The 27420-nt window shown below is 34.6% G+C and overlaps 1 protein-coding gene across 1 annotated transcript in view; it reads right to left on the bottom strand.

Annotated features, from left to right (window-relative positions):
- The window catches only part of ENPEP (glutamyl aminopeptidase), a 101252-nt gene that overhangs the window by 42696 nt on the left and 31136 nt on the right, over positions 1–27420 (bottom strand). The window contains exons 4-10 of the mRNA XM_066386942.1: positions 24292–24412; positions 21055–21209; positions 20314–20427; positions 17164–17298; positions 15244–15309; positions 9048–9113; positions 8769–8920 (exon numbers count right to left, since the gene is read on the bottom strand). Coding sequence (XP_066243039.1) covers positions 8769–8920; positions 9048–9113; positions 15244–15309; positions 17164–17298; positions 20314–20427; positions 21055–21209; positions 24292–24412 — 809 coding nt within the window. The remainder of the gene's footprint in view (positions 1–8768; positions 8921–9047; positions 9114–15243; positions 15310–17163; positions 17299–20313; positions 20428–21054; positions 21210–24291; positions 24413–27420) is intronic.

Genomic DNA, 27420 nt, shown 5'->3' with positions numbered 1-27420 from the left:
GCAGAAAAATAGACACTCAGACCAATGGAACAGAATAGAAAGCCCAGAAATAAAACCACATATATATGGTCAAATAATCTTTGATAAAGGGGCCAACAACACACAATGGAGAAAAGAAAGCCTCTTCAACAAATGGTGTTGGGAAAACTGGAAAGCCACATGCAAAAGAATGAAACTCGACTACAGCCTGTCCCCGTGTACTAAAATTAATTCAAAATGGATCAAAGACCTAAATATAAGACCTGAAACAATAAAGTACATAGAAGAAGACATAGGTACTAAACTCATGGACCTGGGTTTTAAAGAACATTTTATGAACCTGACTCCAATGGCAAGAGAAGTGAAGGCAAAGATAAATGAATGGGACTACATCAGAATAAAAAGTTTTTGCTCAGCAAGAGAAACTGATATCAAAATAAACAGACAGCCAACTAAATGGGAAATGATATTTTCAAACAACAGCTCAGATAAGGGCCTAATATCCAAAATTTACAAAGAACTCATAAAACTCAACAAACAAACAAACAAACAAACAATCCAATAAAAAAATGGGAAGAGGACATGAATAGACACTTCTCCCAGGAAGAAATACAAATGACCAACAGATATATGAAAAGATGCTCAGCTTCATTAGTTATTAGAGAAATGCAATCAAAACTACAATGAGATACCACCTCATCCCTGTTAGATTAGCTTATCAACAAGACGGGTAATAGCAAATGTTGGAGAGACTGCGGAGAAAAGGGAACTCTCATCCACTGTTGGTGGAACTGTAAAGTAGTACAACCATTATGGAGGAAAGTATGGTGGTTCCTCAAAAAACTGCAAATAGAACTACCTTATGACCCAGCAATCCCTCTACTGGGTATATACCCCAAAACCTCACAAACATTAATACGTAAAGACACATGTAGCCCCATGTTCATTGCAGCACTGTTCACAGTGGCCAAGACATGGAAACAACCAAAAAGCCCTTCAATAGAAGACTGGATAAAGAAGATGTGGCACATATACACTATGGAATACTACTCAGCCATAAGAAATGATGACATCGGATCATTTACAACAAAATGGTGGGATCTTGATAACATTATACAGAGTGAAATAAGTAAATCAGAAAAAAACAAGAATTACATGATTCCATACATTGGTGGAACATAAAAATGAGACTAAGAGACATGGACAAGAGTGTGGTGGTTACCAGGGGTGGGGGGAGGGAGGACGCGGGAGGGAGGGAGGGAGAGAGTTAGGGGGAGGGGGAGGGGCACAGAGAAAACTAGATAGAGGATGACGGAGGACAATCTGTCTCTGGGCGAGGGGTATGCAACATAATTTAATGACAAGATAACCTGGACATGTTTTCTTTGAATATATGTACCCTGATTTATTAATGTCATCCCATTAACATTAATAAAAATTTATTTAAAAAAAAAAGAATAAAAAGAAAAGAGACACTGTGGGGGACACCCACAAGAACCCCTGAGCTGAGTCCTTCTCCAATACTGAGGTTGCCATCTTCTTGGGTGGAGCAATCCCCTCCATGCGGCATGAGCCTGGGGAAAAGCAACTGCCCCAGCCTCAGGAATCCCTCCTGCTCTACTCTACAGAGACTGAGCCTTTCTGAGAAGTAAGCCAAGAAGTAAGGGGCACATCAGTGACTCACTTTTCTGGCACTGAGGCTGAAGCTTCTTCCCCACTCTCACCTCCCCACACTCTCCTGAGACTACAACTGGGGCTTCTGCCTCACAAGAAATTCAACAGAAACTGTCCAAAGTCCAGACAGACCACACCTCTGGGTCTCAGAGGCCACACCCACCAGACTCCAGGGGGCCACACCCTACTGAGGTCTATGAACAAGTCAGGACAGACTGACACCTGAAGCTGAGGGGAGGGAGCCACACCCACCACCTTTCCTAATCCCTGAATTTCCCCAGGCTTAGATGCTACCAGAGATTTTTTCAGTGGCCAAGCCCAACAAGCAGCCAGCAGACAGAGGTTGTAGGAACCTTGGGCCTTTTGCTGACTCTCCCCACCCCATGCCAGTGTGGGTAAGAGCCAGATGAGGAGTGCAGCTTGGTATTCCCATGTACACCTGGGCCCAGCAGAAGCAGGCACAAACTCTGGATTGCTTGTATATTAAAGAAGGTTGCTAAGGGATAGACAAAGGCAGTGTCCTCCACTGGTCTGTGCTGGGTTCCCTCCAGGGAGGCACAAGGTCAGCCCATCCAGATGCTAGCTGCAGAGAACATTGGTTCAGGACCTAATAACCCTTGCTGGCGGCATGTCCTAAGAGAAGTCTCATTGGACACTGGGCCCAGCTGAGGTGAGCTCCACTTTCTGTGGTCAGTACCTGCACACTGGCTTACACACATATTGGACAAGGTGGAGTCTCACAGTCAATCAGACCAAGTCTTAGATATTTTGCCCTGCTGGGCTAGATTCCACAGGAGGAAGGGAGAGAGGCTTGGAGCACAGACATTCAAGGTGTGGGTTCCCTGGAACCTATTGTTGGGGCCAGTGGAGGGATTTAGCCACATTCTGGGAGGGGGTCACAATCAACCCCAGGACAGGACACTCTCATTCTTTCCCCCTGCGACCAGGGGCTCCCCAGCTGGAAGAACTTCTGCAGAGGAAATTGTCAGCCTCACCCAGTCTGAACCTGCTGCTCACCTTTCTGGGGAGAAATAGAATTGGAGTATCCAGCAGTATTTGAGAGATAAGGCTCTAAAATAAGGGCCAATTTTCCCATACTGAGCTCCTGACCAAGAGACCCCTGAAGTAGGGGGTCCCACTAACATTGTCATCCCAACCTCAGCTGACAAATCAGCCTTTAAAACAAAGGCTATACTAAAAGGAAAATAAAGTCACTACATAATAATAAATGGAACAATCCAACAAGAGGATAAAACCATTGTAAATATTTACGCACCCAATATAGGAGCACCTAAATATATAAAGCATATTTTGACAAACATTTAGGGCAAGATCAACAGCAATACCATAAGAGTAGGGGATTTAATACCCTATTAACATCAATGGATAGATCCTCCAGACAGAAAATTAACAAAGAAACAGTAGCCTTATGTGACACACTAGATCAACTAGATTTAATTGATATCTTCAAAAAATTTCACCCCCAAACAGCAGAATATATGTTCTTTTCAAGTGCTCATGTTACATTTTCTAAGATAGACCACATGTTAAAACACAAAACAAGTCTCAGTAAATTTAAGAAGATTGAAGTCATATCAAACATCTTCTCTGACCATTATGGCATGAAACTAGAAATCACCTACAATAGAAAAACTAAAAAACATTCAATGCTTGGAAGCTAAATAGCATGTTATTAAATAAGAAATGGATAAACAATGAGATCAAAGAAGAAATAAAAAATTGTCTCAAAACAAATGAAAATGAACATACAACAACCCCAAATCTATGGAACACAGTGAAAGCTGTTTTAAGAGGGAAGTTCATAGCATTACAAGCATACCTTAAGATAAAGAAAAAGCTCAAATAAACAATCTAATCCTTCACCTAAAAGAAATAGAAAAATAACAATAAATAAATCCCAGAGGAATTATAAAAAAGGAAATAATAAAGATCAGAGTGGAAATAAATGACACAGAGCCTAAAAAAACAATATAAAAGGTCAATGAAACCCAAAGCTGGTCATTTGAAAAGGTAAAAATATTGTGAACCTTTAACAAAACTCATAAGAAAAAAAAGAGAGAGAACCCAAATAAATAAAATTAGAAATAAAAGAGAAGTAAAAACTGATATCACAGAAATACAAAGAATTGTAAGAAAATACTACGAAGATCTATATGCCAAAAAATTGTACAAGCTTAGTGAAATGGATAAATTCCTAGAAATATAAAATCTTCCAAAACTGAATCTGAAAGAATCAGAAAACCTAAGCAGACCAATTAAAACAAATGAAATGAAAACAGTTATCAAAATACTCCTAGCAAACAAAAGTCCTGGGATGGCTTCACAGGGAATTTTACCACACATTCAAAGAAGAACTAACACTTATCCTTTTCAAGCTATTCCAAAAAATTCAAGAGGAGGAAAGACTTCCAAGCTTATTTTATGAGACAAACATTATCTTAAATCCAAAACCAGATAAAGACACTATAAAGAAAGAAAACTATATAGACAATATCCCTGATGAACAGAGATGCTAAAATTCTCAAAAAAAAAATCTTTAAAAACAGGATACATTAATACATTAAAAACATCATACATTATGATCAAGTGGGATTTATTCCAGGGAGGCAAGGCTGGTACAATATTCACAAATCAATGAGATTCATGACATAAACAGAGAAGAATAAAAATTTTCATGATCATATCAATAAATTCAGAAAAAGCATTTGATAAAATCCAGCACCCATTTATGATCAAAACACTCAGCAAAGTGGGAATAAAGACAGTCTTGTCAATAAATGATGTTGGGAAAATTGGACAGGTACACCCCCCCAAAATGAAACTAGACCACCAACTTACATCATTCACAAAAGCAAACTCAAAATGGGTAAAAGACTTAAATGTAAGTCACAAAACCATAAAAATTTTGAATGAGAACATAGGCAATACACTCTCTAATATCTTGTAGCAATATTTTTGCCAATTTATCTCCACAGGCAAGTGAAATAAAGGACAAAACAAATAGGAATATATCAAACTAAAAATCTGTCTTTGCACAGCAGAAGACACCATTAACAAAATTAAAAATAACCCACTCAATGAAAGAGCATATTCACTGATACGTCTAATGAGGGGTTAATAACCAAAATTTATAAAGGACTTCTAAAACTCAACACTAGAAAGGTAAATAATCCAATTAAAAATAGGCAAAGGGCCTGAATAGACACTTTTCCAAAGAAGATATACAGATGGCCAATAGGCATATGAAAAAATGTTCAACATTACTAATCATTAGAGAAATGCAAATTAAAACCACAATGAGATGCCATCTCACACCTGTCACAATGGTTCTCATTAACAAAACAACATACATCAAGTGCTGGCCAGGGTGTGGAGAAAAGGGAACCCTCCTGCACTGTTGATGGGAATGAAGACTTCTGTAGCCACTGTAGAAAATAGTATAGTGTTTCCTCAAAAAATTAAAAATGGAACTGCCTTATGACCCAGCTATCCCACTTTTAGGGATATATTCGAACAATCCCAAAGCACTAACTCAAAAGAAGATATACACCCCCATGTTTATTGCAGCATTGTTTACAATAGCCAAGATATGAAAAAAAACTCATGTGCCCGACATTGGACAAATAGATTTTAAAAAGCTGTGGTACATATACACAATGGAATACTATGCAGCCATGAAAAAGAAGGAAAATTTTACCTTCTGCAATGACATGGATGGACCTGGAGATTATTATGCTAAGTGAAATAAGACAGGCAGAAAAAGAGAAATATCATATGATCTCACTTAAATGTGCAATCTGTTGAATACAATAAACTGTGCAACAAAATAGAAACAGAGGCAGGGTCACAAAGAACAGAAGGACAGATGTCAGAGGGAAGGGGTATGAGAGTTCAGGATCAAAGCAGGTGAAGGGATTAGCCAAATTATATATGTGTTAATATAGATACAGATAACAGGGCAGCTAGTCACAGAGGGGAAGTGGGGATGGAGGCAGGGGGAGTGGGAGTAAGGGGGGTGAAGTGGGAATGGAAAGAGACTTTACATGGGACATGGTGGGCACAATGCAAGGGGTTGAGTGTGTTATATTGAGTGGGACACTTGAAATCATGTTAACACAATAAATTAATTTTAAAAAAGAAATTAATTAATTAATATAAAGAAAATGTCCAAGAAATTTGATATACTATACTTATAAATATCAATTTGTTAAATTCATAAATATGTATAAGAAGGTTTTCTAAAAATTAAATTTATAAGTCTGTGTCTTTAGGTGTTTGTGTGTGGAATTATAAATATAATTTAATAAACTTTTAAATTGTGAGGCTCAAAAGCTTCTTATAAATGATATATGCAAAAGAGTTTGAATGAGTTTGTAATTACTGTTTAAATACTCAGGAATATTTCATTTGTGCAAATAGTAAGTAAAAACAACCTTAATAAAAAACTAGAAAAAGTGCTGTTGAAAAGCCACATTCTCTTCACCGTTCCTCCCCATGGGCCAGTGCCTCTCAGAAGCAGCCCCTTGTAAAAGCTTCCGGTTTTAGTCCACATCTAGCCCTATAGTTCTTGATATCCTCCCCCCTTTTTTTAGTGAGAGAGAGAGTGAGATAGAGAAAGGAAGGGAGAGAGATTAGAAGAATCAACTCGTAGTTGCATCACTTTGGTTGTTCATTGACTGCTTCTTTTATGCACTTCAGGGAGCTCCATCCAAAGCAGTGACCCCTTGCTCAAGCCAGTGAACATGAGATCATGTCTATGATTCCACACTCAAGCTGGCAACCCCAACACTCAAGTTGATGAGCCTGTGCTCAAGCTGGTGACCTTGGGGTTTCAAACCTAGGACCTCAACATTTCAGGTCAATGCTCTATCCACTGCTCCACCACCGGTCAGGCATTGATACCTCTTTTATTTTTTTATATAGTATTTATTAACTCACCCACAAAAAAGAGTGATTTAGTTATTTATATTGCTTTCTTTTCCATTCTCCTTTTAACAGTCAATATCTAATAAAGTAAAATTATTATTATTAGACTTTCTGTAGGTTATATTTGTTCCCTTAAATAATATACTCATTCTGCTATTTTTGTTTCATAAATGTGTTGATACTCTCTCCTAACTGTAAAAGGATGTCTTGTGAAGTGCAAGTAATTAACTGGCTTGGGTGAGGGGAGGGTATTGTATTTGCTGATTTTCATTAACTCACATTATGACCTATTATTTCAAGCTACCAGCATGATGTTACCAGCTCACCACATGACTGAGTTAATATTCCAACACTTTCTTCCATCTTTCTCCCTCTTCCAGCTCCTTCCTATGTCAGCAATTTTTTTCTTATTCAATGTTACCTATTTATATTTACAATCTACTCTGCCACCATAACAAAATTTCTATATTTGTTATCCATTTGTTGATTATAAAAATTGAAAGCCAATAAATATCATTTATAAGATTCTACTGTTATACATATTATTGGAGTGCAGCCTTAGTAACTTTTTGAGAAGTGCTGTACGGAAAGCACTTTCGGGGGTTGCATGTCTAAAAATGTCTTTACCGTGCTTTTGCATTTGGTTCAGTTTCAGTGTGTAGAGAACGAGAAGATGAAAATATTTTCTGTTTCATCAGTTTAAATGATTGCTCCCTTTTCTTCTGGCATTCAGGGTTGCAGTGAAGAAGACTAATGTTACACTAATCCATGTATTCTTATTTCCTAGCTAGGTGTATTCAGTGGGACCTTTAGATCATAATCCTTGTGTCCTTTATTATTTCTTTTATATAATTTGCTCCTCAAGTTTCTGTTTTCGTTTTTGTGAGACTTCTATTAGTTGGGTGCTAGACTTTCCATGTTTGTCTTCTCTTTCCTATTTCAATGTGTTTTGCTTAGTATTTTTAGAGAATTTATCATATTCATTTCTTTTTAAAATATCTATTTTATAGATTTCAGCAGAGAGGAAGGAAAAGAGAGAGAGACAGAGAGAGAGGAACATCAATCTGCTCTTGTATGTGTTCTGACTGGGGGTTGAACCAGCAACTCTGTGCTTTGGGACAATGCTCCAATCAACTGAGCCACCCAATCAGAGCCTTAAATTTATTTCTAGTAGATCTATTAATTATTTTTTTACAACTAAAAATTTAATCTTCCAGAGACCTTTGGTGTTCCCAGTTTGTCCATTCAAAGACATTCTGCTCTTAATTAATGGGTATAATAATAATTTATTTCATCTCTTACTCTATTCCATAAATTTATTTTTTATTTCCTCAATTATGTTTCTTATAGAGATAGATATTTTGTTTGTTCATTGGGATTTTACCTTTTATGCTTTCAGAGTTTTTTATGTGTTTTTGATCCTTTTTTTTGTGTGTGACAGAGACAGAAAGAGAGACAGAGAAAAGGACAGATAGGGGCAGACAGGCAGGGAGAGAGATGAGAAGCATCAGTTCTTCGTTGCAGCTTCTTAGTTGTTCATTGATTGCTTTCTCATATGTGCCTTGACCAGGAGACTACAGCAGAGCTAGTGACCTCTTGCTCAAGCCAGCAACCTTGGGCTCAAGCCAGTGACCTTGGGCTCAAGCCAGTGACCTTGGGCTTCAAACCAGTGACCTTTGGGCTCAAGCCGGCGACCTTGGGGCTTTGAACCGGGGTCCTCTGCATCCCAGTCTGATGCTCTATCCACTGTACCACTGCCTGGTCAGGCTTTGATTCTTGATTGTCCATTCATATTTAAGAAAGAAAGACTAAAATGATTATTTTTTGTGTCTTGTATATAATCTCTCTACTGTTGAGAAAGGAGTTATATTTTTGAAACACTCTTCTTCACTGAACAGAAAGTGTGACTGGGAGCCCTGTGTGTGAATGAGGGGAGTTGGTACCTCCATCCATCCATCCATCGTGTAAATGGTTTCTGGGAAGAATAGAACTTGGATGCATTTTGAACCTGGAGACCACTGAACTATTTTTAAATGCCTTTGCTTCCTTAAAGACACCAGCTTTTATATTGTCACCAATCAATCATGTGCTGAAGAGCAAGATCTAAGCAAATGATCATTATTTTCATCAAATTTGCTTTCCTCTTAAAATGCATTATAGGTCCTTACCCAAGATCTGAAGGTGGTTGAGAAGGATCAGCTCTTGAGTCCAATAGAAAGCGCTTCTGTATGATGTTATTCATGCCTCTCACATTAAGTACAGGATAACCCATCTGTGTGGTCCATGTGTCCATTACTTCTTTCACTGGCTGATTACTTGCCTAAGATTTAAAAAACATGGAGAGTAACAAGCAAGGGGAAAATAAAAGGATAAATAATCAGATAAATAAATGATTGATAAATCATTTAATAAAACAAGGAAATATTTGGTGTTATACTCATCCATACCTCTTCAAGTGCTCTCCAAAAATCTGAAGTTTTTGCATTCTTAAATTTGTATTTTTCCAAATAAATCTGTATGTGAAATATGACAAGTATGTTAGGAGTCAATGTTTGCTTTTCTCATACTTCCACGACATGAGCAAACCCCTAGCTATATTTCACTCAAATGTATAATACAGCAAGTGTACCTAAAATTAAAATAAAATTTTGTAACCCATAAAAACACTGTCCAAAGAATAACTTATTTGTAAAGCATAAGGAATATTTTTTTATTGATGAAATAGTTTTTTTGTTTGTTTTTTAGTTTAATGGAATTACGAACAAGAGAGAGAAAGAGTTTCATTTTACAGGACAAGCAATATAAGATACTTAAGGAGAGTCAAGTGTCAGCAGTCAACAGTCTATAACATTTCTGATCCATTACCAAGAGAGACAAGTAATTCTGTGATCTTTATTTAGTGGTCTTAACCTGTCCACTATGGGTTACATCCCCTAACTCCCTTTATAGTGGTGTTTTCTCATCTCAGACACTATATGACTCCAGTACACATACCAGTGATTGAAGTGATATGCAAACATCTATCCCCTGTAAGGTAGGGCTCTACAAACCTTTTCTGTAAAAATCTATATAGTAAAGATTTAAGCTTTGTGAGCCAAAAAAATCTCTGTTGCAACTACTCAACTCTGCCTTCGTAGCAGAAAAGCAGTCATAAATAACATGTAAATGAATGAACTGTTTTCCAATAAAACCGTATTTATTCACACTGATATTGGAGCTCCATATAACATTCATGTATAATGAAACAATCTCCTTTAGATTTTTTTCAGCCATTTAAAAATTTAGAAAGAATTTTGTTTGTGGACCTTACAAAAATGAGTGGTAGACCGAATTTTGACCACAAGCAATAGTTGGCAGACCCCTACTCTAAAGAAATGAGTATACAACCTTTTAAATAATGATAATGATGATGATGGTGATAGTGGTGGTGGATAAATTGGGGAAATTATTCACCTTAAAGAATAAGTCTTGGCCCTGGCCAGCTGGCTCAGTGGTAGAGTGTAGACCTGGCATGTGAAAGTCCTGAATTTGATTCCTGGTCAGGGGCACACAAGAGAAGGGACCATCTGCTTCTCCTCCCCTCACTCTCACCATTCTCTCTCTCTCTTTCTTCCCCTCCCACAGCCACGGCTCAATTGGTTCAAGTGCATTGGACCTGGGTGCTGAGGGTGGCTCTGTGGAGTCTCCACCTCAGGTGCTAACAATAGCTCGGTTGCAAGCATTTGATCCAAGTCTAGGGTTGCGGGTAGATCCCATTTAGGGTAAATGCAGGAGTCTATCTCTCTAACTTCCTTGCACTCGCTTAAAAAAAAAAAAAAAGGAATAATTCACTTTTAAAACATTTTAAAAGTACAACATTTTAACTAGCGGACTTCTCCCTTTGGCAATTCTATTCATACAATATCTCTCTTTATGAGTTTTCAGATATAGAGTGACATGTCCTTAGAGAAAATTCCCAGTCCTCTCTTAATCTCATAATTGGGCACCACTGATGGTTCTTCAGGAAACCTTGAAAAGCTCTCACTGCATCACTCCTCTGTTGCTCCCTGGAGTTGATCCATTTAAAATGTGGAAGTCTTTGATAAAAAAGAAACTTCTTAAGTATTCTTTGAATCTTAAAAAAAAAAAGTAGTGGTTGACTTTGCACATAATTTTCACTCTAAGTAGCTATAATTTTCAGGAGTTGCTGCACTTAAGTCACATTATCTTTTAAGTTCCCCTTCTTTTCAGGCACAGAGAAATGAAACAGTATTAGCAGAAGTGCTCCACAGAGCCTGAAAGGGAGGCCACTTTGGAGTGCTGGCTATAGATTTTTGTTCTGGTTAGTTTACCAGTCAGCACTGCCACCAGAGGGCAGGCAAAGGAAGGGAGATGAAATGACAGACGGTACTCTGTGTCAGTTTCAGGTACTGATTCCAGAGTTTGTACAAATCATTCACTGTATCTTAATAAAATAATTGAACACTTGAAATAGTAATAATTATAACCATAAATACCTGGTAATAACAAGATCTAGTGAATAGTAGATTCTTAAAATTTAGAGGAATTTATTAATATTTTCACAATGTCTTGAGCTTAGAAATGAGTAATCTTGGAATTGGAAGAGACCTTAAATATTATTTAATACAGGTACCACATTTATGGAGAGGATAAGTAAACTGGTGCTTAAAGAGATGAAGAGATTTGCCTTAGATTACCTTGAAAAGCATTATAAATCCTGAACCCATTTGTGGGTTTTTTGTCACTATAGTTGTTAGTTTTTAAATTTTTTTTTTCTTCCTTCTACTGAGCAAGAGCCTAAATGGACATTTATTCAAACATATATCAAAAGGTACTCATTTTGGACATATAGATTGCCAATAGACATGTGAAAAGATGCTCATGTCACTAATCATCAGAAAAATGCAAATTAAAACCACAAGAAGATATCACCTCATTTCTGTTAGAATGGTTATCATAAATAGGTCAACAAACAACAAGTGTTTGTGAGAATGTAAAGAAAAGGGAACCCTAGAGTACTGTAGGTGGGAATGCAGATTGGTGCAACCACTATGGAAAACAATATGGATGTTCCTCAAAAAGTTAGAAATTGAACTGCCTTATGACCCAGCAATTCCACTTTTGGGCATATATCTGAAGAAACTCAAAACATTAATTTGAAAGAATATATGCACCTTTATGATCATCACAGCATTCTTTACAACAGTCAAGATATGGAAGCAACTCAAGTATCTATTGATAGCTGAATGGATAAAAAAAACTGTGATATACATATACAATACAATATTACTTGGCCATAAAAAATAAAATCTTACCATTTGTAAGAGTATGAATGGACCTAGAGGGTATTATGTAAAATGAAATAAATCAGACAGAGAAAGACAAATATCATATAATTTCACTTATATGTAGAATCTAAAGAACAAAATGAATGAATGAACAAAATTGAAACGACTCATAGGTACAGAGAACTGACTGATGATTGCCAGAGGGGAAGGGATTGGAGGGCTGGGCAATAAAGCGAAGGGATTAACAAGTAAAAATTAGTAGTCACAGAGATGTAAAGTACAGCATAGGTAATATAGTCAATAATATTGTAATAACTGTATATGGTGCCAGGTGGGTATTGAAACTATCAGAAGGGACACTTTGTAAAGTATATGATTATCTAACCACTATAAGGTACATCTGAAACTAATACGATACAAAATATTAGATGTAAAAAAAAAGTTATTTTATTTTGTCTAGATTGTACTTCTGAATATTTAATATTAAGGAATTTTCTTCTTCATCTTAAAAAAAAAATCACAAATCCATTCAAAGCTTCATGATGACCTAGGTCAATCAACAATAGTTCCTCACTAATTGGTACTGGTAAGCACAAAAGGAAAGGAACAATGTTTCTATGACAGGAAGAGAAAGAATATTTTCTGGCTTAGTCATTTCTGTCTTATCAGGGATACTACTGATAACTAGGAGAAAAAGAAGGGATAGGTATATTTCTCAGCTTCTATTTCATGACCATAGATTGTTATGAATGGCTCATTATCTATTATGCTTGTTTTATGTATGAACACAGCCTTAAAGATTTTCTATTTGATGATTTTGCTCTCATTTCCCCTCACTCTGTACCTGCTTTGTTAATTTCAGCTTGGGGAAAGGTCATAACATGAAAGAGAGCACACAGTTTACCATCCCCAGATTTAGTGCCGTACCTGCTTAGCTAATAAAGAGTCACTTTGGACATAAAGTTAGTATTTGCAAGGCAAAGATCTTGAGCAATGTCACGGATTGTGATGATAACTCAATGAGGGTTTCTGTTTGGATTCTTGACTTGTGTGAAAGAATGTTCCAATTGGTTTTTGAGCTTATTGAGGCTTAGTGAATGTGGCCTATATAGATTATACATTATTTTCAGATATTAATTAGTGTTTGAAGATGGAAGGAAATGAGTTTTTTGTGTTTTTTTATTTTGCAAATTCACTACAGAGCACTGTAACAGTGAAATATTAATATCTATTCTTTCTAGTTCAGCTTCTAGAGCATCTATAATCACAGTTGAAGTGAAGAAAGACAGTTTTAACTTAAAAAATATTAGTTTGAGACTGGACTGAGTTTTTAATTAATTATGTCACAGATACTGGGCTAAAGAAAATGCAACAGAATTATTGAATTATTAGAATAATTACTCATTTTTAAAGACTCTTTTGGTAATTCTCTAAAAAAAGTTAATATGGAAAGGTACTTAATTATAAAGCCAGCTATGAAGAGTCCAAGAATGTGTTATTCATTAGTTTAACTTAGAATGAAAACTATAGAAATGGAATCTTAATTTTTTTTAAAAAAAGTTGTCAGTTTATTTCTATATTTTATATTATTTTAGACCATTCTTTCATTCAAGAAACATCATTTGGGATCTCCTAACATGTAATGCATTCTACTAAGCACTGGAGAATATGCAAAGATACGGATGACAGAGTTGCTCACTAAAGGTGTTTACTGTGAGAGGAGAGAGATATAATGAAATTTGAGTTTGAAGCTGATGGAAAACTTACAAGATGTTCTAATGTACATATAAAAACAAGCACATAGCTTCTCCCTTTCCACCTAATGTCCATACACAATACTTTATTAATGGACAAAAGGAGGAAAAGGTGCTAATGTAATCCTTGAATTTTTCCTAAATCCTGGTTTTACTTTTTACTTTAATAGTCACCTGGGAATTTTAGCATTGGGTAAAAGGGGAATATTTCCTTTTGAGGTAGCACAGAAATTACTAAATGCCACATAAGTAGACTTTGTGGTAGTGAGAATTATAGTAATGGTGGACAGATATTGTCCTGGGAAATCACTGTACTGATGTTCTTCGGGAAGGCTAGCAGGACCACTGCTCTGACCTGTGTTCTACTTTATGGGCTGGATGCCCTCAGCACTGTTCTAACTAACTACCTAGGATGTCAGAGTAGGAAGGATGAAGATGGAAAGCAAATATTAGGTAGACAGTTCTAGGCTGCACTGGGGCCAACCTGCAGACAGGATTAGGGATACGATGTAGATACTTTGGTAATACAAGATCCCAAGAGAATTGGCTTAGAATCTGAACAAAATGAAAGTGAAACATCTAGTGGAAATAATAAATTTATGTGAGATATGCAAAATGCTTTAGAAGTTTATTGTCATTTCCATTTCCAAAATGAACCAAGCTTTTTTTTATTATGATTCCATAGTAATAAAGTTATAGTAACCATTTTTGAATCCAGTAATAGGAAAAAGTCTTTCTAAAAACTGTAAGAGAAGACTTTAATAGATAGGTTTATATTTTATATTATGCTGCTATGGACTAAATTGCCTTCCTCAGAAATTCATGCATTGAAACCCTAATCCTCAGTGTCAATGTAACAGTACTTGGAGATGAAGTCTTTGGGAGGCATTTAGCTTTAGATGGAATCAGTGTCCTTATAAGAAGATATATAAAACCTCTCTCTCTCTCTCTCTCTCTCTCTCTCTCTCTTTCACTGCCATGTGAGGATATAGTGAGAAGGTGGCATTGGCATTTGCAAGCCAGGATGACAACCATCACCAAAATCTGAATGTGCCAGCATCTTCATCTTTGACCCCTCATTCTACAGAACTGTGAGAAAATAAGTATCTTGTTTAAGCCACACAGTTTGTGGTGCAGTATTTTGTTATGGCAACCCCAGAAGACTCAGACATATATAAAGGATATTAAAACAAACAAACAAACAAACAAACAGAAAACAGACTAATTTGTTTAAAATCTCCATGAAACTTCTGCCAAATGGTAATCACTGATACAATATAAGATATGAAATCACTTTTTTCTTTATTATAATTTTTTTAATTGATTGGTTTTAGAGAGGGAGAAAGGGAGAGAGAGAAACGGAAATATCAATCTGTTCCTATATGTGCCCTGACCAGTGATCAGGATGACACTAACCAACCAAACCATCTGGCCAGGGCAATGTGAAATCACTTTTTAATGTTTTGTTATATTATCTATCCCTGGATAAGGAAAATAAAAGTAAAAAGTAAGTTGCCCTTAATTAATCACATATCTTAACATTCATCAGCCACAGAACAGTGTAGTTTACTTTTAATATCATTAAAAATAATAAATCGCACCTGACATCCTCTTTGAAATTTCTCTGGTGTTATCCAGTCTTCAAGCATTCTCAGAATGGAAGCTCCCTAGGATGGAAAAGAATGGAAAATTAAACTAATAAAATATATGTAAAGGACAAATATCAGTCATCACTATTGTGACTAATATTTCATGATCATATTTGTGAGGTCTTTTGAAGATTATTCTACTAAATTACATAGTTACATTGTAATTTTAGGTAAAAATACTGTTTAGCACACCCTCTGTATGTGTGTTTCTGAAATAACTTAAAGGTGAAGAGAAATGGATAAAATGGCCAGCATTTCAGTGACTTGAAGTTCAAGTAATTATTGCACTTCACCAAATAAACCAGTAGAGGGGGCTTTCCTAATGAAAGAGAAGGAGAGAAAATTTTAGAAAAATTGTGTTCTTTCATGAATAAAGAAAGCAGTTTCAGGACAAAATTTTGGTTAGTTATATTCTACATTTAAATAATTAAGAAATTATACTTAACACAGAGAAGTAGATATTCGAGAAGTTTTTTGTCAAATAGTTTAATATAGATATATAATTGAGGCAATAAAATTCTTCCTGTCCAAAATGGTGTATCTCACTAGGTTTTCTTTAGTGTGAAGAATCTGATGAACAACCCTGCTGTCTATAGTCTTTTCACATTATAATATTAGTTCTAAAATATTCTATTAATAGACTTTTCAATCAGTTTTCAAGTAACTGATCAGAAAAACATTTGTAAGTAATTTTAATATAATTTACTGAGTGCTATAAATTCTTTCTACACATAGTAGAAGGACTAGAAATATTTATTTATTTCTGGCCTACTGTCTTAAACCCATGGAGTATCCAGGACTTGGGAAAAAATTGATTCAATAATATCAATTTCTCCTTGTGAGTTATTAGAACATATTACAGATTGGAAACTTTTGTTTTAACACACAAAAGTAAAAAAGAATCACTGACAATGTAAAAGAAAAATAAATGAAGGCAGGGCAAACAATGCATAGGAATAATAGGGGAGAAAAAGGCAAAAAAGATAATGCTATACATTATACATTTCAAATACTAGTATACAAAAAGCTTTTTCACTTGTTATTTTTTAAATATTCACTTTAGTAGTTATATTTTGTCTTATATAAAACTTTAGGTATCACTCAGAGTATCACAGTGTGTTAGTTTTCAGTGGCTTCTGAGCAACCTAACACAGTGGGTAAACTCAGAAAGGCTGAGGTAGAAATAACAAAATTATGCTGCTTTCAAGTATGAATATGTTTAAAGAGGAGAATATAGAAAATATTGTGGAAGAAAATGGGTAATGTAAAACTTTAGATCACTATAGAGTTTAAGCAACTTTTCTGTAAAATTACAATGGATCAAAATGCCCCATTTACAATATGTTAGCAAATTCATCATTGAATCTTATATAAAAATGGATAAAAGTAATTCCTTCAAACTAAGATGGATTTAAATACTTATTAGAAGCACTGAAAGATTCTACTAGAAAAGATGTTCATATATATGGCATTTCTAGTTGACCACATGGGCAGTAAAAGATTTACTGTCTTTTAAAAACATCAAATAAAAAATTTAAAACTTGATATTTAAAGTTTAAATGTTCAATTATTAGAATAAGAGATGTTATAAACAAAAGTATGTTCCTGTGTCTCTCTCCCTGCCTCCCTCAAAAAGAAAAAAAGTAGAAAGAAAAAATTTTAAAAATCAGATTCAAAATCCTGAGACAATGATCAGCATTGTTCATTTTTAATGAAAAGCATTAGTTATTGAATTCAGCACTCAGAATAAGTTCTACACTGTTTCTAAACCCATTAACCTAGTCTAACCATCTCACCATCAATTTTAGGCATTTACTAAAAGAAAAGTCACTAAGCAAGAAGATTTTAAAAACAATACCATATTTTCCCCACCTTGCTATAGGATATTCCATCAAAAGCAGATGTTATTTCATCAGGATTTGTCACAGTGACAACAATTGGGTGTGAAGACATCAAGGAATCATCCTCTTGTACAGGTAGTACATCCTCAAGTAACATCTGGTCCCGCTAAAATGACAGAATGAAATACAGTACTTCATACTGGTTCAAATTGTAACATACCATGTACATAATACTAATTGGGGGATATAAATATAAATGACTTAAATTATTTAAAACAAACATTAGGTGTTCAAATTAATCGTTTTTACTAGTTTGTTTATACTGATTCTATTACTTTCTCCTATTTATAACTCCTTTGACCTCACCTCTAAATTACAGGCCAAGAAGACACAAGCATCTGTGAATTCTGTTTCTGTTACTTCTGTGTGACTTTTAGACACGTGCCAAACTTTTCAAGCCCTGCTTCGATATCTGTGCAGTGGGAATGATATTACCTCATGGATTTGTTCCGAGAATTAAGTGAGGAAGCACGTTGACTCACCAAAAACAGATGTTTGGTTTTTTTCTTTCTTTTAAAAAAAAAAAAATTGTCAACAATATGTATCATTTGAATGATACATAATTAATTGAAGAAACATTATTATTATTATTATTATTTTTGCTTTAGGTCTAATTAATAGTCATCTTATTATTCCAGTCCTATTTTCTCAGCAAAATTGAGTGGTGAGCATTGTAGCCCTGTAGTGCTTCCCTAGTTCAAAGCTCAGTTGTTCCATTTTCTCAACACGTAAGTTTAAACAAGTTTCCTTACCTGTTAAATAGGGTGATGATGGCATTTACTTTTAAGAATTGTGCAGAAAATTCAATGAACTAATTTCTGGTAAGCAGTTGGTACAGTACTTGGCCTAGAGGAAAAACCTAACACAGCTGCTATTATTATTTTGATTCTTAATCAATTAGATTCTAAAAAATAACTCTGCTAATTCACTACTAATAAAAAAAATCAAAAGCTTTATTGGTCTGACTGAATTAAATATAAGTTCATACTTCTTGATTTTGTGATTTGCTTTTATAATAGGCAAGTTGTTATTTTCAATCAAAGTAAACTGTGAAGAATTAAGAGAATAAAGTTTTCTACTAAAGATTTAGAATTACAGAGTTCCAAGTACATAAAAATATATTTCTATCCAAGTTTACAGAATATTAGAACGATGACTGCCAAGTAATGACTGCCAATCATAGTAATTTTGACTTGGACTTTAGTTTCTTCTGTCCCTATAAAACATTTAGGTAAGTAGACAATCCTGTAAGAAAATTTGACTCTAGTCTTAGTTGTTCTACCATCTGTGGGACAATGGAAAGTTATATTACCTTCCTAGGCATCAGATTTTCACCTGTGAAATGAGGATCTATCATTGTAGTACTTACCAAGCTCTCCTGTGACGCATCTTTATTTATCTGTCCCTCCACCCAAAAGACACTAATTTGAGAACTCCTTAAGGGCAAAAATGTTTTATTTAGTTTGGGTCCTATACAGTGTTTATTGAATAAGGAATGCATAAATGAATGAAAAATGAATAAGTTGAATCATGTGATTAAATTGCATTTTAGAACTGCATACTAAATTATTCTGAAATTTAACTGGTGGTTTTTAAACATTGAAATTGGAATGTTAAAATATTATGGATTACATATAACAATATTGAAATGTTATAATTTCTTATAATATCTTGATATAAGAAGGGCATCAAATTACTTTATAGAAAATAAAAGAAAATATTTTTATTTACATGGATTAAGTCCAATAAATTATGAAATCAGAAATTTTTGGCATAAATGAGTGTTTTTATCTAGGATATTACATTTTGGTTCTCCAGGAGACATATGAAAATATGGGAAGACATTTTTGGTTTCACAACTGGAATGACAATATTACTGGCATCTAGTAGAAATAGGCCCAATATGCTGCTAAATATTCTACAAGACATAGGACAATGGCCCACGATGAAGAATTATCTGGCCAAAAATATCAATAGTTTCATGGTTGAAAACCTTGGTGCAGATTAAATTTGTAAAAATAACAATTGTTACAAATTAATTTTTTCACTTTTTAAAGTAGATTGTGGAAACTTGAAGGGCTTCAAGCATTTCACATTTTTTATTCTGTCCAGTAGAGGGCAGTAGTCTACACAGCACACAACTAATTTTCTAGTTTCACACATCTACACCCTTACAATTTCATATATACAAACAGATAAGAATACTTTCACTATCTAAATATGAATATAAACAGATATAACTTTTTGGAAAGAAATATCTGCAGAGTTCATAGAAGCCTCTGTTCCAGGTTCCCCAGTATACCAAGTGTGGTAAGAGTCATTATGTATATATTTGGGAAGCTATTTAATTTATAAGATAAAGAACAATGTTTTCTCATAAAAGCAAAAACTGACTCAGAGAAAATATGTAGCCTGACCTGTGGTGGTGCAGTGGATAAACCATCAACCTGGAATGCTGAGGCCACCAGTTCAAAATGCCAGGCTTGCCCAGTCAGGGCACATATGGGAGTTGATAATTTCTTGCTCCTCCCCCCTTCTCTCTCTCTCTCTCTCTCTCTCTCCCTCTTTCTCTCTCTCTCCCCTCTCTAAAATGAATAAAGTCTTTTTAAAAAAGAGAGAGAATATGTAACTTGCTCAAGATCATATTCCCTGTAAAGCATCTAAGAAACAATGCATCCAAGATTTGAACTTGAGTTTAACTGGTAAGTTGATGCTTTTATCTCTTTACTACACTATTTCAGTAACCCGTGTAAGGTAAGCCATCTATAAAATTAAGCTTAGACATTTTTCAAAGGGTTAGCACTACAGATATTTTCTTGAACCAAAGTTAGCATTGTCTAAGCTAGCTGTTTGTTTATTTCCCCCTGCCTGCACACATGTTCTTGAGTGAATCCATCAAGGACATCTTCAGATTCTGCTGCTCAGTTGCCCTCTTGGTCCTGAGCATAAGCTCTAAGCACTATATAGTTCAGTAAAGACCGTCCGGCTCCCTGCCATTCTTACAGTGGAATTCCCAGTTCATGACTTCACTTGGCCCTGGGCCCAAGGTCATAGTCCAAATATTTCAATATGCTTTACATGAGAAAAACAGAGACTTGGAGCTTATGTTTTTAGCACTCACCATTTGCCAATCTTTTTCTGCATGGTTTACTCCCAGGAACTCAAAGAAGGAAGCAAAGCCTTCATTTAGCCACAAGTCTTCCCACCAGTCCATGGTCACAGTATTTCCAAACCACTGAAAGTATAAACAATAAAGTGATAATTAAATTCTTATGCCTTTGGTGGAGAAACCTAGAACATTTCAATACATTCATTTATATTTATGTAAATTTTGTCATTTGACACAGTAGTGACCGGCATTCTTAATATTTATTTTCCAGTTTTAAAATGATCTGAAAATTTTCTTAGTTTCTTGACTTTATTTAGGCATTACATACTGGTTGTGTTTAAAGTTATAGAAAGGCCTATATATTTATTAAAGGCAAAATTATGTATCTTAAAAGTTTCTCTATGGTAAAATGTTTATCAGGACTAAGAAAGACTTTCAAGCAGAACTTTTTGAGTTGGCTATTTTTAATTTACTAGGTTATAATTCATTTCATTATTCTGTGTCTTAAAACGAGTTAATTTGATTATGTTTTTTTAAATTGTTTTACTTTTTTTTAAGATTTTTATTTATTGATTTTAGAGAGACGAGAGAGAAAAAAGCAGGGTGGGGAGTAATGGGAAGCATTGACTCATAGTTGCTTCTCATATGTGCCTTGACGAAGCAAGTCCAGGGTTTTGAACCAGTGACCTCAGCATTCCAGGTCAAAGCTTCCACTGTGCCACTATAGGCCAAGCTGATGCTAAGATTCTGTACCTGATGCACAAGTTCATGGGCAACCACACTGGCCACCCTCTGTTGGTTTGATGAGGCTGATTCCTGGGGGTCATAAAGCAGGTTTGTTTCTCTGTATGTGATGAGTCCCCAGTTCTCCATAGCACCGGTACCAAAGTCTGGAATAGCAATTTTATCTATGGAAAAAGGAAGAGTCCAGTGAGAAATAAATTCTTTCTCTTTGTGCATAATATTTCTTACTAACTTAAGTTCTTTGGGTGAATGTATTTTAAAAAGTCTAAAAATAATTTTTAGAGTGAAAAACAATGATCTATTTGTGCAAACTTTTTAGTCTTCATGAACTCAAAACTTTCATAGACTTTGCCTTCTTGGCTCCAGATATCAATGTGTCTTGTTATTTAATAGCATTTTTACTAAGTACACAATTTTACAAATGGCAATGCTCTTTTCAAGTTCTCTATAATTGTGTATCTTTTGTTCCTCTTTGTATTTAATTTTTATTAGATTTTTATCATTTTATCATTTTTGCTTAGATAACACAGAGTATTTGTTTGGGGGATAAGCTATAAAAAATTAAGGGAATAAAATTTTCAAATGAAGACTTAGAATTTTAGAGCTTCCAAGTGCATAAAATATATTTCTATTGAAGGTTACAGATTTTTATAAAATAAAATTTCTACTTTTTCTAACTCTGAATAATTTGAGGTTGACCTGATTCCTTACGAATTGAGTAACACCATCTACTTGCAGATATTACATGAGCTAGATCAATATGAAATTGAATATATTCTCTCTAAATTCCCTCCTCTGTCTAAAATGTTGAATTCTATCATAACTTTTTATTCCTTATTTTTGCGGGGGCCAATAATCATAGTCATACTCTCTGACAGGAAGAGGCAGTGTTGATCAGTTCTATGATAAATCCTCAAACAGAAAACATTCAGTTTGATTACTGAATGAATTTAGCTTTACCTATTAATAAACTATAATAAGAATATAATTTATTTATTATTACATAGAATTTAAATGAGGCACATAAATAAAAATTAGTTAAAATTTCATCTAACATATAAAAAAGGCTTATAAAAATTTTCTGGTTAATATAAAGATTCTCAAGGATTCTTATAAAATAATGAAAATGGATAGATCTTAAATGAAGGTCAAGATTATAGCTGTAGTTTTTTCTTCATGTTTTCCTCATTCTTATGTTTGTTTGTTTGTTTTTTTTCTCACAAGAATACCATTTTAAAAGGTGGAAAAATGTTCCCTACGAGAACCAATATTTTCTATAATATTATGGAGTGTAATTTGCACCTACTGTTTGAAAAAAGAAATTTTTTGTAATCTAGTTTCCTTACTGAGATTTGACATAATTAATTCCAATGAATTTAATTTTGAGGGGTATAATAAATACAAAAGTCATTTCTAGGGAAAGTCTAAGATAGAGTCAATTCTGAAAGTTTTTAAATGCATATAGAAATAAGAAGAAGGGGAGGAGGAAAACGAGGAAAAATGTTGTACTATTAGTTGTAGGAATAGTTTTAGTAGTTGTGGTAGCAATTGTTATTTATAGTAGTAGTTGTTATTGTAGTAATTATAGTAGTAATAATAGTTGCAGTACCAGTAGTCGTTGTAGAGTCATAGTAGTATAAGTAGTGGTGGTGGTAGTGGTAGTCAGAGTAGTGTTAGTTTTTCTAGTAGCTGTAGTAGTAGCCATCATTGTCATCATAGTAGTTGTAGTAGGAGAAGGAGAGGAGGAGCAGTAGTGACAGTAATAGTGGTGGTAGCAATAGTAGTAGAGAGGAAGGAACAAAGGAAGAAGACTGAAATTTATGAGATTTTCACTTCCCAGGTTACCTTGAGTAGTACAATTGAGATAAAGAGAAGAAAAAATTTTAAATTAATGTGTATAACATTTTATTAAACATTATTCTGATTTTGGTAAAAAGTTGTTTCTCTTCCTGTCTCTTTCTCTATTAATAATAGTTGCTAAGCAATTAAAAAAAATGGAGCCACTGCTATTGAAAAGAAAATGGAGCATCTAGAAACTTGCTTAGAGCCACAACCATTCTTTTGTAGAAAGTTAGAAATCCCTACTGCTTTGCATCAGAAATTATGTCAAAATAAGGGCAAAAGCAGAAGTAGAGAGGCCAATTTTTGGTTGGTTTGTTTTCTTGTTGCTTCTATTTTATCCCTACAGACATCCATATGGATGTTTCATTTAAAGTCTTTGCTAATACTTCCCTGGCCAGTTGGCTCAGGGGTAGAGTGTCAGCCAGGCATGTGGATGTCCCAGGTAAATTACCAGTCAGGGCACATCAGAGAAGCAACCATCTGCTTTACTCCCTTCCTTCTCTTCCTTCTCTCTCTCTTTCTTCCCCTCCCACAGCTGTGGCTTCATTGGAGCAAGTTGGCCTGAGCGCTGAAGATGGCAGCATGGCCTCACCTTAGGTGCTAAAATGGCTCTGGTTGCAACAGAGCAATGGCTCCAGCTGGGCAGAACATCATCCCCTAGCGGGTATGCCAGGTTGATCCCAGTCGGGTTCATGCAGGAGTCTGTCTCTCTGCTTTCCTGCTTCTCACTTAAAAGAAAAATACAAAAAAAAAAAAAAAAAGGCTTTGCTAATACCACTCAAGCTTACTAATAAAGAATTTCTGCTATTGATAAAAGTGTGATATTGATACCATTTTGATTATAGATTTATTTTTATTTTAAAAATAAAACAGTCCCCCCCATTAAAAATATTTATGGAAGGAGTACCATTGTTTTATTTTAACTGCTGGAGAATCTAGAATTAGTCTTTTACAACAATACAAAGACTGGAGGCACGTGAGACTTCACCAACATCATTTATTTCTCTTTTTTTCATCATTTATTTTCCAACTCATTGATGGTAGAGAAATAATGTAAGCTATTAAGATGGGTACTAATTTTGAAATCAACTGATCTAGACTGCTGCTTTTGGCTCCATCATTATCAACATTTGAAGTTTTGTGCCCATACAGTACTGTAATCTTTATTGGGAAATAAAAGACCATATATTTATCAGGTAAGAGCAGAGTATAGACAGTATTCTTGGAGGAGTCTGAAATGCACCTTTCCATATATACTAAGTATTAGATACATATTGTAGGCATACAATAGAAAAACTATAAAATAAGTGTTAACTAAGAATAGTACAACTATAGGAAGTGAGTTAACTTAGGTGAAAAGAAAAGCAATATTAAAAATAAGAAAATTAAAAAAATGATTCTCACCTAATTTAGGAAGAGCATATCTCATAGCAAAGTATTCTTCATAATAATCAAAAACACTTTTAGTTATGTCTGCAGCATATTCAGCTGTATGCTTTTGCTCTGGCTGGACGTATACAGTGAGCTATTAAACAAAACACAAAAACACAGTGAAAATCATTCTTCATTTGATAAAACACATGTAGTAGTGGAAAGAATGTGGAATTAAGAGCCCAATATTTCTAATTTGAATCTCAGTTCTGCATGGACAAATCACTTCACATCTTGGAGACTCATGTGTAAAGTGAAATAATACTACATAGCTCACTGAGTGATTTTAATTACTAGAAATAATTTAAGACAAGGTTCTCATACTCTGCAATGTTAGTACTCTTTTTCTATTTAGAGCATAATATTTTCTTTTTAATGTCAATGTGTTTACCTATGGATCTATCTATCATTTATCTATCATCTCTGTGTAGTTTGTCTTTGAGGAAGTCAATCATGTGATTTTTTTCTCATCTAAAGAATTCTTAGATATATGTTTACCACTTGCTCAATTCTATTCATTGCAACCTAAATGACCATTTTAATATTTTAACTGTTCTACTCCAAGAATATAAAATACAATGATTCAAATTTTCCTGAGAGGAGGTATCTTTTTTTTTAATTTTTTATTTATTCATTTTTATAGAGGAGAGAGAGAGAGAGAGTCAGAGAGGGAGAAAGAGGAGAGAGAGAGAGAGAAGGGGGGAGGAGCTGGAAGCATCAACTCCCATATGTACCTTGACCAGGCAAGCCCAAAGTTTCGAACCGGCGACCTCAGTATTTCCAGGTTGATGCTTTATCCACTGTGCCACCACAGGTCAGGCAAGAGAGGAGGTATCTTGATAAGCTGCATCACTCTATAAGTCTCTAGGTATTATTTTATGACATCATTTATAAATCAAACCAAGTATAGATTCCTCCACAACTAATTCTAAACATGTATGACCTACAATAGCCAGCACAATGTTGAAAGAGGAAAAATAAAGTTGGAGGACTGATACTACCTGATTCCAAGATTTACTATAAAGCTCCAGTAATCAAGACAGTGAAGTATTAGCAAAAGAAAACACATATAGATCAGTATAACATAACAGAAAGCCAAGAAATAGACTTATGTAAATACTATCAATTGATCTTTGAAAAAAGAGCAAAGGCAATTCAAAGGAACAAGAGAGTACTTCTAACACGTGGTGCTAGAACAACTAAACATGCAAAAAATAAATAAATCTAGACACAGACCCTGACCTTTTTACAAAATTCAACTCCAAATGGATCATAGATCAAAATGTAAAATATAAAGCTATAAAACTTGTAGAAGATAACATAGGACAAAACCTAGAATGACTTTGGATGTAAAGACGACTTCTTAGATGCAATACCAAAGGCATGATTCATAAAATAAATAGTTGATAATCTAGGCTTTATTAAAAACTTCTGCCCTGTGAAAGATAATGTTAAGAGAATGAGAAAACAAGCCAATAGACTAAAAGCAAATATTTTCAAAAGAAACATCTGATGAAGGTATGTTATCCAACATATTCAAAGAACTCTAAAAGCTCAACAAAAAAAGAAAAAAATTTAAATGTACCAAAGATCTTAACAGATGCTTCACCAAAGAAGATGTACAGATGACAAGTACTGTATAAAAAGATGTTCTACACCATGTGTTATCAGATATGCAAATTAAAACAATGAGATACCACTACATACCTACAAGAATTCCAAAATCTGGAACACTGACATTACCAAATAAATCCTGGTGAGGATAAGGAGTGATAGGAATTTTCATACAATGCTATTGGGAATATAAAATTGACAGCCACTTTGGAAGACAGTTGGCAGTCCTTACAAAACATACTTTTATCGTATGATCCAGCCATCATGCTCCTTGGAATTTACCCAAAGGAGTTTAAAATATATCCACACAAATATCTGCACATGAATGTTTATAGCAGCTTTATTCATAATTTTTAAAACTTGGAAGCAACCAAGTTGTCCTTTAGTAGGTGAATGGATAAACTGTGGTACATCCAGACAATAGAAAATTATTTCGTTCTAAAAGGAATGAGCTAGAGAACTATGAAAAGATAGGGAGAAAACTTAAATGCACATTACTAAAAGAAGCCATCTAAAGTGGCTACATCCTGAATAACTCCAATTATGTGACATTTTGTAAGAGGCAAAACTATAGAGACAATAAATAGATCAGTAATTGCCTTGAGTGAGTAGGGGGAAAGAGAAAGAGATGAGTAGGTGTAGCACACAGAATTTTTAGGACAGTGAAAACACCCTGTATGATTTATAACTATATAATTGCACATTTGTTGAGATCCATAGAATGTACAGCCAAGAGTTAACCTTAAGGTAAACTATGGACTTTGGGTATTATAATGCGTAAGTACAGGTTCACCCTTGGTTAAAAAAAAGTACTATTTGGGAGCTATAGATAATGAGAGAGGCTATATATGTGAGGGAGAAGGAGGTATATATGAAATCTTTGTATCTTCCCTTAATTTTTTTTAAATAAATTTTTATTAATTTTAATGGGGTGACATCAATAAATCAGGGTACATATATTCAAAGAAAACATGTCAGGTTATCTTGTCATTCAATTCTGTTGCATACCCATCACCCAAAGAGAGACTGTCCTCCATCACCTTCTATCTAGTTTTCTTTGTACCCCTCCCCCTTAATTTAGCTGTAAACTAAACTTAAAATCTGTTCTAAAATGTGTTTTTTTCTTAAAGTTTGTGAATAAAATATATCTGCTGAATTTAAGAAATGATTCTAAACCCTCAAGTAAAGCAAAGAATGCAGTCATCTGGTAAGTTTAGCCCATACACCTGACCAGAAGAGGTGACTCATCATTACAAAGAAGAAAGAAAAAAAAATTATTCCTACTTTATTTTATTATTATTTAAAATTGTGGGTCAAATAAGTTTGCAAATATGATGTATATGTTTGCTCGCTTATAGTTTGCATTGGATGTGGGGGACAGGCTGTAAGCAGGCAGGGTCTTTATAGCCTAAGGCTTAGTTTTAAGACTAAGCCTTTCCCACTCTTTTAATACTAAGATCTTCTCAACACTAAGCTTTTCCCTACACC

Source organism: Saccopteryx leptura, chromosome 5 (genome assembly GCF_036850995.1).
Source record: "Saccopteryx leptura isolate mSacLep1 chromosome 5, mSacLep1_pri_phased_curated, whole genome shotgun sequence".
NCBI classification, from domain to species: domain Eukaryota; kingdom Metazoa; phylum Chordata; class Mammalia; order Chiroptera; family Emballonuridae; genus Saccopteryx; species Saccopteryx leptura.
Note: the sequence above shows the minus strand (reverse complement) of the source record. Positions and strands in the feature narration are given on the sequence as shown.